This window comes from Haliotis rufescens, unplaced genomic scaffold (genome assembly GCF_023055435.1).
Source record: "Haliotis rufescens isolate VD_foot unplaced genomic scaffold, xgHalRufe1.0.p SCAF_1, whole genome shotgun sequence".
Taxonomy (NCBI): domain Eukaryota; kingdom Metazoa; phylum Mollusca; class Gastropoda; order Lepetellida; family Haliotidae; genus Haliotis; species Haliotis rufescens.
In genome coordinates this window covers 62204539-62218538 of record NW_025963779.1, presented here as the reverse complement: position 1 = coordinate 62218538, position 14000 = coordinate 62204539, and the positions used below count along the sequence as shown (strand labels likewise).

At 43.9% G+C, this 14000-nt stretch overlaps 1 protein-coding gene across 3 annotated transcripts in view; it reads left to right on the top strand.

The window, feature by feature from the left end:
- Positions 1-14000, top strand: part of LOC124112584 (importin-11-like) — a 46310-nt gene that overhangs the window by 24329 nt on the left and 7981 nt on the right. For all 3 annotated transcript variants that reach the window (XM_048399158.1, XM_048399159.1, XM_048399155.1), the window contains exons 15-25: positions 786-949; positions 1698-1738; positions 3499-3564; positions 4711-4875; positions 6129-6321; positions 10769-10848; positions 11069-11149; positions 11442-11537; positions 11688-11801; positions 12265-12386; positions 12894-12989. In XM_048399158.1, coding sequence (XP_048255115.1) covers positions 786-949; positions 1698-1738; positions 3499-3564; positions 4711-4875; positions 6129-6321; positions 10769-10848; positions 11069-11149; positions 11442-11537; positions 11688-11801; positions 12265-12386; positions 12894-12989 — 1218 coding nt within the window. The remainder of the gene's footprint in view (positions 1-785; positions 950-1697; positions 1739-3498; positions 3565-4710; positions 4876-6128; positions 6322-10768; positions 10849-11068; positions 11150-11441; positions 11538-11687; positions 11802-12264; positions 12387-12893; positions 12990-14000) is intronic.

The window sequence follows — 14000 nt, the reverse complement described above, 5'->3', positions numbered from 1 at the left end:
CTAAAGAGGCCACAGGCCTGAAGCACATAACACACAGTTATTGACCACAATTTTAACAATTCTTTTACAAATTTTAGTGCATTGCATATATACAGGGAATCTTTTTTCTTTTGTTAATTTATTTAGACTGTTTTTTGTAATTGAAGTAATATACAGGAATATGTTTTTTCCTGCCAGTGGAGTAGAATGGACATACAAATTAAAAGTGATATTCATCCTTGATATCTTGGACTTTTCACATTTTGTGATTATTCTGACCTTGGAGTTTTTGTATATTGCCCACTCCCAATTCATAGATCTAGGGATTAACATCTAAATCTTAGCAATGAATTACGATATTTCTTCATAAATATATCAAACAGACACTTATCAGTATATATATGAGTTTTCAACTAAGATAAAAGTTTGTTGGATAATGTCAACAAAAGACCACGATTGCAGGTGTATATCTTTAAGTCTTTGTAGAAAAAAATTGTAAAGAATAGATGTTATCATTATGCAGAGATCAGAAGGTTGGTGGTTCAATTCCCTGGCTGCGTGATACCAAAGACATGAAAAGATCGCACCTGCTGTTGGTATCTCAGTGGGCTAGTGCAATGAATCAGGCCTATGTCCAGTCTTGTACAAGGAGCCACACACACACACACACACACACACACAAACATGCACGTTGCAACATCAGTAAAGGAATCTTCAACACAATGATAGAGCCCATGTCACCTCACCTTTGGAGTGTACCACTAATGTTTCTATGTGGCGCCCCTAAAATCTGGCCGTTCTTTCAGCTACCGGATCGTGAGGAAGCGTGTCATCTGGTTGATTGGTCAGTGGGTGAGTGTGAAGCTGTCGGTGAAGCTGCGGCCGACGCTGTATGAAGCCATCCTGTCAGTCTTGCGGACAGAGGAGGATCTGGCCGTCAGACTGGAGGCCGCTGCAACACTGAGGAGTGATATCCTTGGCTGTGTCTTAAATTCCCTGTAGCCCCAGTGAATACAGTAATAATATGTTATGTTATAAAAGGTCCCCCTCTCCGTCCCCCCCCCTCAGTAACTTGTCAGAGGTGACCTTAGATATGTCATTTGTGATACAGTATTTGACCTTGTTCAATGTATCAACCATATGAACTATTTACAGGCCACTCTTCAGCTTGAATGTTGCTATGTGGTGTTAGGCATCAAATAAACAATAACTGGTGTTCTATACAGGTAGTACAATGTAGCTTGTGTCCTATACAGGTTGTATAATGTAACTAGTGTTCTATACAGGTAGGACAATATAGCTTGTGTCCTATACAGGTAGTATAATGTAACTAGTGTTCTATACAGGTAGGACAATATAGCTTGTGTTCTACACAGGCATGACCCTTGAAGATTCCAGGGTAGAATAGGTCTTCAGCAACCCATGCTTGCAGTAAAAGGTGACTATGCTTGTCGTAAAAGGCGACTAACGGGATCGGGTGGTCAGGCTCGCTGACTTGGTTGATGCATGTCATCGATCCCAATTGCAAGGATCGATGCTCATGACATTAATCACTGGATTGTCTGGTCCAGACTCGATTATTTACAGACCGCCATCATATAGCTGGAATATTGCTGAGTGCGGCGTTAAACAACAAACCAACCAACCAAATCTACACAGGCAGTACAGTGTATCTTGTTGAAGTCTATGCATTGTGAAATACTCCTTAACGCTTCTACCTGTTGATGACTTTGAATTCAACCCGGAACAGCTACTACCGGTAAGTATCTTTCTATGATATCATATTGTAAAATGATTAAAGGAAGTGATTCTCAAATTTGCCAGAATAAGATTAAATCAGTGGCATGACTAGCATACCCCCTTGTCTTAAGGGCAGTCACACCCCCTTGTCTTACCAGCAGTATTTGGAGACAACACTGGCCAGTTGACACTGTCATATGGTGGCATATCAGACTCCCATGTTTCACTATGTTGCAGTTCAGTCACTGACTCCCATGTTTCACTATGTTGCAGTACAGTCACTGTCTCCAATGTTCCACTATGTTGCAGTACAGTCACTGTCTCCCTTGTTTCACTATGTTGCAGTACAGTCACTGACTTCCATGTTTCACTATGATGCAGTACAGTCACTGACTCCCTTGTTCCACTATGTTGCAGTACAGTCACTGACTCCCTTGTTTCACTATGTTGCAGTACAGACACTGACTCCCTTGTTTCACTATGTTGCAGTACAGTCACTGTCTCTCTTGTTCCACTATGTTGCAGTACAGTCACTGACTTCCATGTTTCACTATGTTGCAGTACAGTCACTGTCTCCCTTGTTCCACTATGTTGCAGTACAGTCACTGACTCCCTTGTTTCACTATGATGCAGTACAGACACTGACTCCCTTGTTTCACTATGTTGCAGTACAGTCACTGTCTCTCTTGTTCCACTTTGTTGCAGTACAGTCACTGACTCCCTTGTTCCACTATGTTGCAGTACAGTCACTGACTCCCTTGTTTCACTATGTTGCAGTACAGTCACTGTCTCTCTTGTTCCACTATGTTGCAGTACAGTCACTGACTCCCTTGTTCCACTATGTTGCAGTACAGTCACTGACTCCCTTGTTCCACTATGTTGCAGTACAGTCACTGACTCCCTTGTTTCACTATGTTGCAGTACAGTCACTGTCTCTCTTGTTCCACTATGTTGCAGTACAGTCACTGACTCCCTTGTTCCACTATGTTGCAGTACAGACACTGACTCCCTTGTTCCACTATGTTGCAGTACAGTCACTGACTCCCGTGTTTCACTATGTTGCAGTACAGTTACTGACTCCCATGTTTCACTATGTTGCAGTACAGTCACTGACTCTCTTGTTTCACTATGTTTCAGTACAGTCACTGTCTCCCTTGTTTCACTATGTTGCAGTACAGACACTGTCTCCAATGTTTCACTATGTTGCAGTACAGTCACTGACTTCCATGTTTCACTACATTGCAGTACAGTCACTGTCTCCCTTGTTTCACTATGTTGCAGTACAGTCACTGTCTCCCTTGTTCCACTATGTTGCAGTACAGTCACTGACTCCCTTGTTTCACTATGATGCAGTACAGACACTGACTCCCTTGTTTCACTATGTTGCAGTACAGTCACTGACTCCCTTGTTTCACTATGTTGCAGTACAGTCACTGTCTCTCTTGTTCCACTATGTTGCAGTACAGTCACTGACTCCCTTGTTCCACTATGTTGCAGTACAGTCACTGACTCCCTTGTTTCACTATGTTGCAGTACAGACACTGACTCCCTTGTTTCACTATGTTGCAGTACAGTCACTGTCTCTCTTGTTCCACTATGTTGCAGTACAGTCACTGACTCCCTTGTTCCACTATGTTGCAGTACAGTCACTGACTCCCTTGTTTCACTATGTTGCAGTACAGTCACTGACTCCCGTGTTTCCCTAACTCATGTTTCACTATTTTGCAGTACAGTCACTGACTCCCGTGTTTCCCTAACTCATGTTTCACTATTTTGCAGTATGTGGAGCCTCTGTTCTCACACCTCTTCCAACTGCTCACACATGTCAGGGAATGTGACACAAAGGTAACCTTTGATTACAAGACACTTTCTTAATCTGTCCATTTTGTATTGAGTTAATGCTTTTTTTTTATCGCATGTGAATCTCAGTAAGATTATGTTCCAGTATGCTATGATAACTCCCCTACGTGGACCAGGTTAGAAAAGCATCCCAAGCATCATTCTTGCTAGGCACAAGAAGCCACTAGATTTGAATCAGTGGTCAGACTTGGTGCTTGGGCTGATTGCATCGCACCGTATCCACTGAGTGAATGTTTGCCCTTACTTGCAGTTACTGGTTTACCTGGTCAAGTCTCGTATACTTACAGGCCATCCTGATAACTCTTCAGTATTGTAAACTGCACGGTTAAATGAGTTCACTCACTTACTCAGACCCATGAAGATCCAGGGTAGAAAAGGTCTTCAGAAACCCATGCAAGCAGTATGTATATGCAAGGTGACTATGCTTATCGTAAGAAGCAACTAATGGAATTGGGTGGTCAGGCTTGCTGATTTGGTTTTATACATGTCATTGTATCCAAATTCCGTGGATTGATGCTCATGATGTCAATCACTGCATTGTCTGGTCAAGACTCTATTACTTACAGACCGTCGTCATATAGCTGGAATATTGCTGAGTGCGGCATTAAACAACAAACAAACAAACACTCACTTACTCCAATAATGATGTAGGAAATAATAGTGTTTGTGACCACTAGGGAAGGCCTGGTCTCAGCTGTGGCGTGGTTGAAGATGTAATGATGGTTGTGGTTTAACACCGCACTCAGCAATAATCCAGCTATATGACAGCAGTCTGTGAAAAATCAAATCTGGACCAGACAATCCAGTAGTTGTCATCATGATCATCGATCCACACAATTGGGATACGATGACATGAATCAACCAAGTCAGCAATTCTGACCACACAATCTTACGACAAGCTTAGTCACCTTTTGCGGCAAGCATGGGTTGCTGAAGACCTATCCTACCCCGGATCTTCACGGGTTGGTTGAAGATGTGACTGATACCTGGTACCCTACTGGTGTTCTGTTATACAGCAGTGGTGTGGCAGTGTGAAAACCTCATCTTGGGGATAGTTTCTGCCTTTTGGAGACAACTTTTGATACCACCATAGCAACATTGTTATCTCCTGATGTACTTTACTCTTTGCAGATGCATGTGCTCCATGTCTTCTCGTTTGTGATAGAGAGGATGGGGGCCATGATCCGTCCCTACACAGCGGCACTGCTGCAGTATCTGCCCGGCCTCTGGCAGGAGTCGGCTGACCACAACATGCTCCGCTGTGCCATCTTGTCTACACTCATACACCTCGTACAGGTGAGTACAGGACGTGACATCTTGTCTACACTCATACACCTCGTACAGGACGTGACATCTTGTCTACACTCATACACCTGGTACAGGTGAGTACAGGACGTGACATCTTGTCTACACTCATACACCTCGTACAGGTGAGTACAGGACGTGACATCTTGTCTACACTCATACACCTCGTACAGGTGAGTACAGGACGTGACATCTTGTCTACACTCATACACCTCGTACAGGACTTGACATCTTGTCTACACTCATACATCTCGTACAGGTGAGAACAGGACGTGACATCTTGTCTACACTCATACACCTCGTACAGGTGAGTACAGGACGTGCCATCTTGTATACACTCATACACCTCGTACAGGTGAGTACAGGACGTGCCATCTTGTCTACACTCATACACCTCGTACAGGTGAGTACAGGACTTGACATCTTGCCTACACTCATACACCTCGTACAGGTGAGTACAGGACGTGCCATCTTGTCTACACTCATACACCTCGTACAGGTGAGTACAGGACGTGCCATCTTGTCTACACTCATACACCTCGTACAGGTGAGTACAGGACTTGACATCTTGCCTACACTCATACACCTTGTACAGGTGAGTACAGGACGTGCCATCTTGTCTACACTCATACACCTCATACAGGTGAGTACAGGACGTGCCATCTTGTCTACACTCATACACCTCGTACAGGTGAGTACAGGACTTGACATCTTGCCTACACTCATACACCTCGTACAGGTGAGTACAGGACGTGACATCTTGCCTACACTCATACACCTCGTACAGGTGAGTACAGGACGTGACATCTTGCCTACACTCATACACCTCGTACAGGTGAGTACAGGACGTGACATCTTGCCTACACTCATACACCTCATACAGGTGAGTACAGGACGTGACATCTTGCCTACACTCATACACCTCGTACAGGTGAGTACAGGACGTGACATCTTGTCTACACTCATACACCTCGTACAGGACTTGACATCTTGCCTACACTCATACACCTCGTACAGGTGAGTACAGGACGTGACATCTTGCCTACACTCATACACCTCGTACAGGTGAGTACAGGACGTGCCATCTTGTCTACACTCATACACCTCGTACAGGTGAGTACAGGACGTGCCATCTTATCTACACTCATACACCTCATACTGGTGTTAATATTGTCTTTGCTTACATGTTTCATTTGAGAAGGTCAGTCGAGATCTGTTGTCCCATTTCTCTGCTCTACTTTCAGGGTTTTGGGTCCATGTGCACCAACTTCCATGACTTCCTGCTGCCTGTGATACACCTGAGTACCGATGTCACCCAGGACCCCCACGTGTACTTGCTGGAAGATGGCCTTGACCTTTGGCTTATGACCTTGCATCACTCTCCGCTCCTCACTGAAGGCCTCCTGAAACTCTTCAACAACATGCCTTCATTGCTAGGTTGGTTGTGTGTCTCAATCCTTCAGTAATACATGCCTTCATTGCTAGGTTGGTTGTGTGTCTCTATCCTTCAGTAATACATGCCTTCATTGCCAGGTTGGTTTTGTGTCTCTATCCTTCAGTAATACATGCCTTCATTGCTTGGGTTGGTTGTGTGTCTCAATCCTTCAGTAATACATGCCTTCATTGCTAGGTTGGTTGTGTGTCTCAATCCTTCAGTAATACATGCCTTCATTGCTAGGTTGGTTGTGTGTCTCTATCCTTCAGTAATACATGCCTTCATTGCCAGGTTGGTTTTGTGTCTCTATCCTTCAGTAATACATGCCTTCATTGCTTGGGTTGGTTGTGTGTCTCAATCCTTCAGTAATACATGCCTTCATTGCTAGGTTGGTTGTGTGTCTCAATCCTTCAGTAATACTGCCTTCATTGCCAGGTTGGTTGTGTGTCCAACGCCCTCAGTAATACATGCCTTCATTGCTAGGTTGGTTGTGTGTCTCTATCCTTCAGTAATACATGCCTTCATTGCCAGGTTGGTTTTGTGTCTCTATCCTTCAGTAATACATGCCTTCATTGCTTGGGTTGGTTGTGTGTCTCAATCCTTCAGTAATACTGCCTTCATTGCTTAGGTTGGTTGTGTGTCTCAATCCTTCAGTAATACTGCCTTCATTGCCAGGTTGGTTGTGTGTCCAACGCCCTCAGTAATACTGCCTTCATTGTTAGGTTGGTTGTGTGTCTCAATCCTTCAGTAATACATGCCTTCATTGCTAGGTTGGTTGTGTGTCCAACGCCCTCAGTAATACTGACCTTCATTGCCAGGTTGGTTGTGTGTCTCAATCCTTCAGTAATACATGCCTTCATTGCTAGGTTGGTTGTGTGTCTCAATCCTTCAGTAATACATGCCTTCATTGCTAGGTTGGTTGTGTGTCTCAATCCTTCAGTAATACATGCCTTCATTGCCAGGTTGGTTGTGTGTCTCAATCCTTCAGTAATACATGCCTTCATTGCTTGGGTTGGTTGTGTGTCTCAATCCTTCAGTAATACATGCCTTCATTGCCAGGTTGGTTGTGTGTCTCAATCCTTCAGTAATACTGCCTTCATTGCTAGGTTGGTTGTGTGTCTCAATCCTTCAGTAATACTACCTTCATTGCCAGGTTGGTTGTGTGTCCAACGCCCTCAGTAATACTGCCTTCATTGCCAGGTTGGTTGTGTGTCCAACACCCTCAGTAATACTGCCTTCATTGCTAGGTTGGTTTTGTGTCTCTATCCTTCAGTAATACATGCCTTCATTGCCAGGTTGGTTTTGTGTCTCTATCCTTCAGTAATACATGCCTTCATTGCCAGGTTGGTCGTGTGTCTCAATCCTTCAGTAATACTGACCTTCATTGCTAGGTTGGTTGTGTGTCTCAATCCTTCAGTAATACATGCCTTCATTGCTAGGTTGGTTGTGTGTCCAACGCCCTCAGTAATACTGCCTTCATTGCCAGGTTGGTTGTGTGTCCAACACCCTCAGTAATACTGCCTTCATTGCTAGGTTGGTTTTGTGTCTCTATCCTTCAGTAATACATGCCTTCATTGCCAGGTTGGTTTTGTGTCTCTATCCTTCAGTAATACATGCCTTCATTGCCAGGTTGGTCGTGTGTCTCAATCCTTCAGTAATACTGACCTTCATTGCTAGGTTGGTTGTGTGTCTCAATCCTTCAGTAATACATGCCTTCATTGCTAGGTTGGTTGTGTGTCCAACGCCCTCAGTAATACTGCCTTCATTGCCAGGTTGGTCGTGTGTCTCAATCCTTCAGTAATACATGCCTTCATTGCCAGGTTGGTTGTGTGTCCAACGCCCTCAGTAATACTGCCTTCATTGCTAGGTTGGTTGTGTGTCTCAATCCTTCAGTAATACTGACCTTCATTGCTAGGTTGGTTGTGTGTCTCTATCCTTCAGTAATACTGACCTTCATTGCTAGGTTGGTTGTGTGTCTCAATCCTTCAGTAATACATGCCTTCATTGCTAGGTTGGTTGTGTGTCCAACGCCCTCAGTAATACTGCCTTCATTGCTTGGGTTGGTTGTGTGTCTCAATCGTTCAGTAATACTGCCTTCATTGCTTGGGTTGGTTGTGTGTCTCAATCCTTCAGTAATACTGCCTTCATTGCTAGGTTGGTTTTGTGTCTCTATCCTTCAGTAATACTGCCTTCATTGCGCAGGTTGGTTTTGTGTCTCTATCCTTCAGTAATACATGCCTTCATTGCCAGGTTGGTCGTGTGTCTCAATCCTTCAGTAATACTGACCTTCATTGCTAGGTTGGTTGTGTGTCTCAATCCTTCAGTAATACTGCCTTCATTGCTTGGGTTGGTTGTGTGTCTCAATCCTTCAGTAATACTGCCTTCATTGCTAGGTTGGTTTTGTGTCTCTATCCTTCAGTAATACTGCCTTCATTGCGCAGGTTGGTTTTGTGTCTCTATCCTTCAGTAATACATGCCTTCATTGCCAGGTTGGTCGTGTGTCTCAATCCTTCAGTAATACTGACCTTCATTGCTAGGTTGGTTGTGTGTCTCTATCCTTCAGTAATACTGACCTTCATTGCTAGGTTGGTTGTGTGTCCAACGCCCTCAGTAATACTGCCTTCATTGCTAGGTTGGTTTTGTGTCTCTATCCTTCAGTAATACATGCCTTCATTGCCAGGTTGGTTGTGTGTCCAACGCCCTCAGTAATACTGCCTTCATTGCTAGGTTGGTTGTGTGTCCAACGCCCTCAGTAATACTGCCTTCATTGCTTGGGTTGGTTGTGTGTCTCTATCCTTCAGTAATACTGACCTTCATTGCCAGGTTGGTTTTGTGTCTCTATCCTTCAGTAATACATGCCTTCATTGCCAGGTTGGTTGTGTGTCCAACGCCCTCAGTAATACTGCCTTCATTGCTAGGTTGGTTGTGTGTCCAACGCCCTCAGTAATACTGCCTTCATTGCTTGGGTTGGTTGTGTGTCTCAATCCTTCAGTAATACTGACCTTCATTGCTAGGTTGGTTGTGTGTCTCTATCCTTCAGTAATACTGACCTTCATTGCTAGGTTGGTTGTGTGTCTCAATCCTTCAGTAATACTGACCTTCATTGCTAGGTTGGTTGTGTGTCTCTATCCTTCAGTAATACATGCCTTCATTGCCAGGTTGGTTGTGTGTCCAACGCCCTCAGTAATACTGCCTTCATTGCTAGGTTGGTTGTGTGTCCAACGCCCTCAGTAATACTGCCTTCATTGCTTGGGTTGGTTGTGTGTCTCAATCCTTCAGTAATACTGACCTTCATTGCTAGGTTGGTTGTGTGTCTCTATCCTTCAGTAATACTGACCTTCATTGCTAGGTTGGTTGTGTGTCTCAATCCTTCAGTAATACTGCCTTCATTGCTAGGTTGGTTTTGTGTCCAACGCCCTCAGTAATACTGCCTTCATTGCTTGGGTTGGTTGTGTGTCTCAATCCTTCAGTAATACTGACCTTCATTGCTAGGTTGGTTGTGTGTCTCTATCCTTCAGTAATACTGACCTTCATTGCTAGGTTGGTTGTGTGTCTCAATCCTTCAGTAATACATGCCTTCATTGCTAGGTTGGTTGTGTGTCCAACGCCCTCAGTAATACTGCCTTCATTGCCAGGTTGGTTGTGTGTCCAACGCCCTCAGTAATACTGCCTTCATTGCTTGGGTTGGTTGTGTGTCTCTATCCTTCAGTAATACTGCCTTCATTGCTAGGTTGGTTGTGTGTCTCAATCCTTCAGTAATACATGCCTTCATTGCTAGGTTGGTTGTGTGTCTCAATCCTTCAGTAATACATGCCTTCATTGCTAGGTTGGTTGTGTGTCTCAATCCTTCAGTAATACTGCCTTCATTACTAGGTTGGTTGTGTGTCTCAATCCTTCAGTAATACATGCCTTCATTGCTTGGGTTGGTTGTGTGTCTCTATCCTTCAGTAATACATGCCTTCATTGCTATGTTGGTTGTGATCCAACACCCTCAGTAATACATGCCTTCATTGCTAGGTTGGTTGTGTGTCTCAATCCTTCAGTAATACTACCTTCATTGCTAGGTTGGTTGTGTGTCCAACACCCTCAGTAATACATGCCTTCATTGCTATGTTGGTTGTGTGTCTCTATCCTTCAGTAATACTACCTTCATTGCCAGGTTGGTTGTGTGTCAAACACCCTCAGTAATACTACCTTCATTGCCAGGTTGGTTGTGTGTCAAACACCCTCAGTAATACATGCCTTCATTGCTTGGTTGGTTGTGTGTCCAATACCTTCTGTTCTACAGAAGTGTAGATCCCCTTGGTATACAAAGATGTCTTTTTCAAATTCTCAAAATTGTATGTTATTTGGCTTATCGCCACACCCTCAGTGCAGATCCACTTCTGTTAAAGATTTTGAAATCGGAAAAATCATTTTTCATAATAGTTTAAATATTGTGCCTAACAGAGCTGGGCACAGAGAACCTTCGGGTGTGCCTGAAGATCATCGAGGCGTACATCTTGCTAGGCCCCAGGGACTTCATGCAGGTAGGCCACATCTTCCTCTCTCTACTGATGTAACCGGTATCATAGTCTACTCAAATGAACCATTGTGCACAGAACTAGAAATCACTGATCTTTGTGAAAGAAATCCTCCTTTACACTGTGCAAGAGTATTAATTTCTTTTTAGCCTTACATGTCATGATAAACTGAATAAATCATCATAAAACACATGTGACTTACTCCCCCTGCCTGTGGTACTTGCAGCACTTCCACAGTGTGCTGGTGTCGAGCCTGTCCAGTCTGATGACCGACATCCGGGCCGAGGGCCTCATCCTGATCCTCCGTGTAAGTCACACAGATTTCTCACATTGGTGAAGTAGCACCATCGTAAAAGAATTCTTTCAAATAGACTTGGTTTGAATTCCAACAATTGTTAATTTTAGCCAGATGGAATATTGCTTCATCAGCTTAAAGTATTATTCCCTTTGATATGTTTGTGACATTACAGACCACAGACCATTCTCTAGGTCACGTATACTGCCAGCTAATGCCATACAACTTATATCAGTCTCATGATATAGGTCAAGTCTCGTTACGTATTGTTATTCACTAAATCATCTCTTCTTTCATCTGACAGTTGATCGAACTTGTCTTTCGAGCATTCCCTGCGGATGGACCACGTCTCTTCTCCCCTATGCTGCCAGGACTGCTGAAGGATATTCTGGCTCCTGAAGTAAGCGGTGTTTCACCAGTTGCTGTGGTTTGTCGAAGCTGATAGAAAATACAGAAAATTCATCTATTGTTTTTGAATAGTTTGGATCCAAAAGCAATATTTTATTTTTTCTAAGCCAATTTGTGAAAGACATGAATTGCTCTGTTCCAGGAGAATCCCATGCTGATGTCCATGTACCTGTCTCTGTTCAGTCGAGTGCTGCTCCAGAACCAGGAACTGATGTGGTCCGTGTTGGAGCAGACGGCACCTCACCTAGGACAGGACGTGAGTCATGATGGAGGGATGGCGTTAGGGAGAAATGAAAATGGTGGTGTTAGTGTTGGAGCAGACGGCACCTCACATAGGACAGGATGCTAGTCATGATGGAGGGATGGAGTTAGGGAGAAATGAAAATGGTGGTGTTAGTGTTGGAGCAGACGGCATCTCACCTAGGACAGGACGTGAGTCATGATGGAGGGATGGAGTTAGGGAGAAATGAAAATGGTGGTGCTAGTGTTGGAGCAGACGGCACCTCACCTAGGACAGGTCGTGAGTCATGATTGAGAGATGGAGTTAGGGAGAAATGAAAAGGGTGGTGCTAGTGTTGGAGCAGGTGACACCTCACCTGGAAGGAGGATGGTGTTGATTGAGAAGGGATAGGGTGGTAATATTGTTAGAGGGGGAAAGATGCTTGGAAGACATTCAAGTAGTATTTGTCTTATTAAGATATTGTGAATGTTTATTTCAGAGCCAGCAGGCACTGGGGAAGCTCCTTGATCTGTGGTGTGACAAGATGGACTGGGTCTCCCAGCCCGAGCGTAAGAAAATCTGTGCTCTTGCCCTGTCATCACTCCTTACAGTCAACCTCAGGTAAGGCTGGCGCATTATAAAGACAGGCACCTTTCTGTCACTACATGGCAAGAAGTGAGACACAAATTTATCAATCACAAGGCAGTCATTGATGAATTAGAGTGGGCGCTATTGTGAACAGTGTTTTAGTATCATTGCCTTGGTGGTAGAAAAGCCCCCAAATGATCACCACTTTAGTGTTTTGTGTTCAGTGCGAAACTCAGCAATAATACAGCTGTGTGATGGCTGCCTGTACATTATCCAGTCTGGACCAGATCCTAGCAAGCTCCTCACAGCAATAGTCTGTTCACAGAGCTCTCCATACTATCGCTGCCACCAGTGAAAGCTCCCCACTGTGATGGGTGTCCTCTACCATGCTTGGAGTTGATCTCGCAATGACTGACCGTTATATCAGTTAGCAACATAGCATTGGGGACATATTGAATATAGGCATTAAGCTTCTGGCTGTTGTATCACAGATTTACAAGATTGTGCGATGACCATAATTTGTCCCATGTCGTGTTTCAGCACGGTGGTGGAAAAGTTCTCTAGCATCATCAACATGTGTGTCGAGGTCCTCCATGACGTGTGCCGCCAGGACGAGGTGACAGGTGTGCAGATCGAGTAAGTGTCACCATGGCATTTGCATTTGTTATAAACTTTGTCATTTGCTGCTATGGTGAGTCAAATATGCTGCATCGTTCAGTGGCTATAAGGGGAAAATCAAGATAGTGTTCCTTGTTTTTATATAATTGAGGCATTTATGTCTTGTGGCTATCAGTAAAAGTATTTGTGCGTGACTAGATCATGAGGCTGTGTAGACATGGCTGCCACAGGACAAGGCTGAAATCAGATTTGATTTTTAAGTAGGATGGTTTGCTGAGAACGATGTGTTGCAGAGTTTTGTCGCACAAGCGTACCAGAATCCTTTGATCAAATTCCAGATTCACACTGATTATGATTTTTGGTTTAGACCACACATTTCTTTTCTTGCTTTACAGACCCACCCTCTGTCAATTTTGTTGAAATGAATTTTTTTCTTCAGAATTTGCTTCTTTTTTATTTTCTAGACAAGGATCCACTGAAGTTGACATGTATTTGATTTGGGATTCAAAATAAGTTTTTCCTGCAATGGATAGGATGCATAGATACACAACAATATTCCGGCTTGATTTGTCAGCTGTGATGGCTTAAATCAACACCTGTGTTGCAGGCTCACCTGCACATTAAACCATTTTTATGTTTTTATTCCAGCTGACCTGTAGTGGAGCAGAAAACTGAAAAAAAAAGAATTTCTTTCTCCACCTTCCAATTTTCCTGTAAAAAATCTGTAAAACAATTTGTTTAAAGTGTGGCCTAATCAGCACCATACCTGTACATGACCTGCATCACTACAGGGTTTGACCGCCCGCCCGGCGAGTGAAAGGTCCGGGGTTTAATCCACGGCTCCGTCATACCAAAAGACGTTAAAAGATGGTACTTGTTGTTACCCTGTCTGGCACTCGACATTTAGGGGCTAAAACAAGGACTGGTTGGCTTGGAGTCAGTATACTGTGTTTGAATGGGGTATTTATGTTAAACTGCAGCATGTTATCTCAGTGGGCTAGCACTAGAAATCGGCATCAGTCCGGTCTA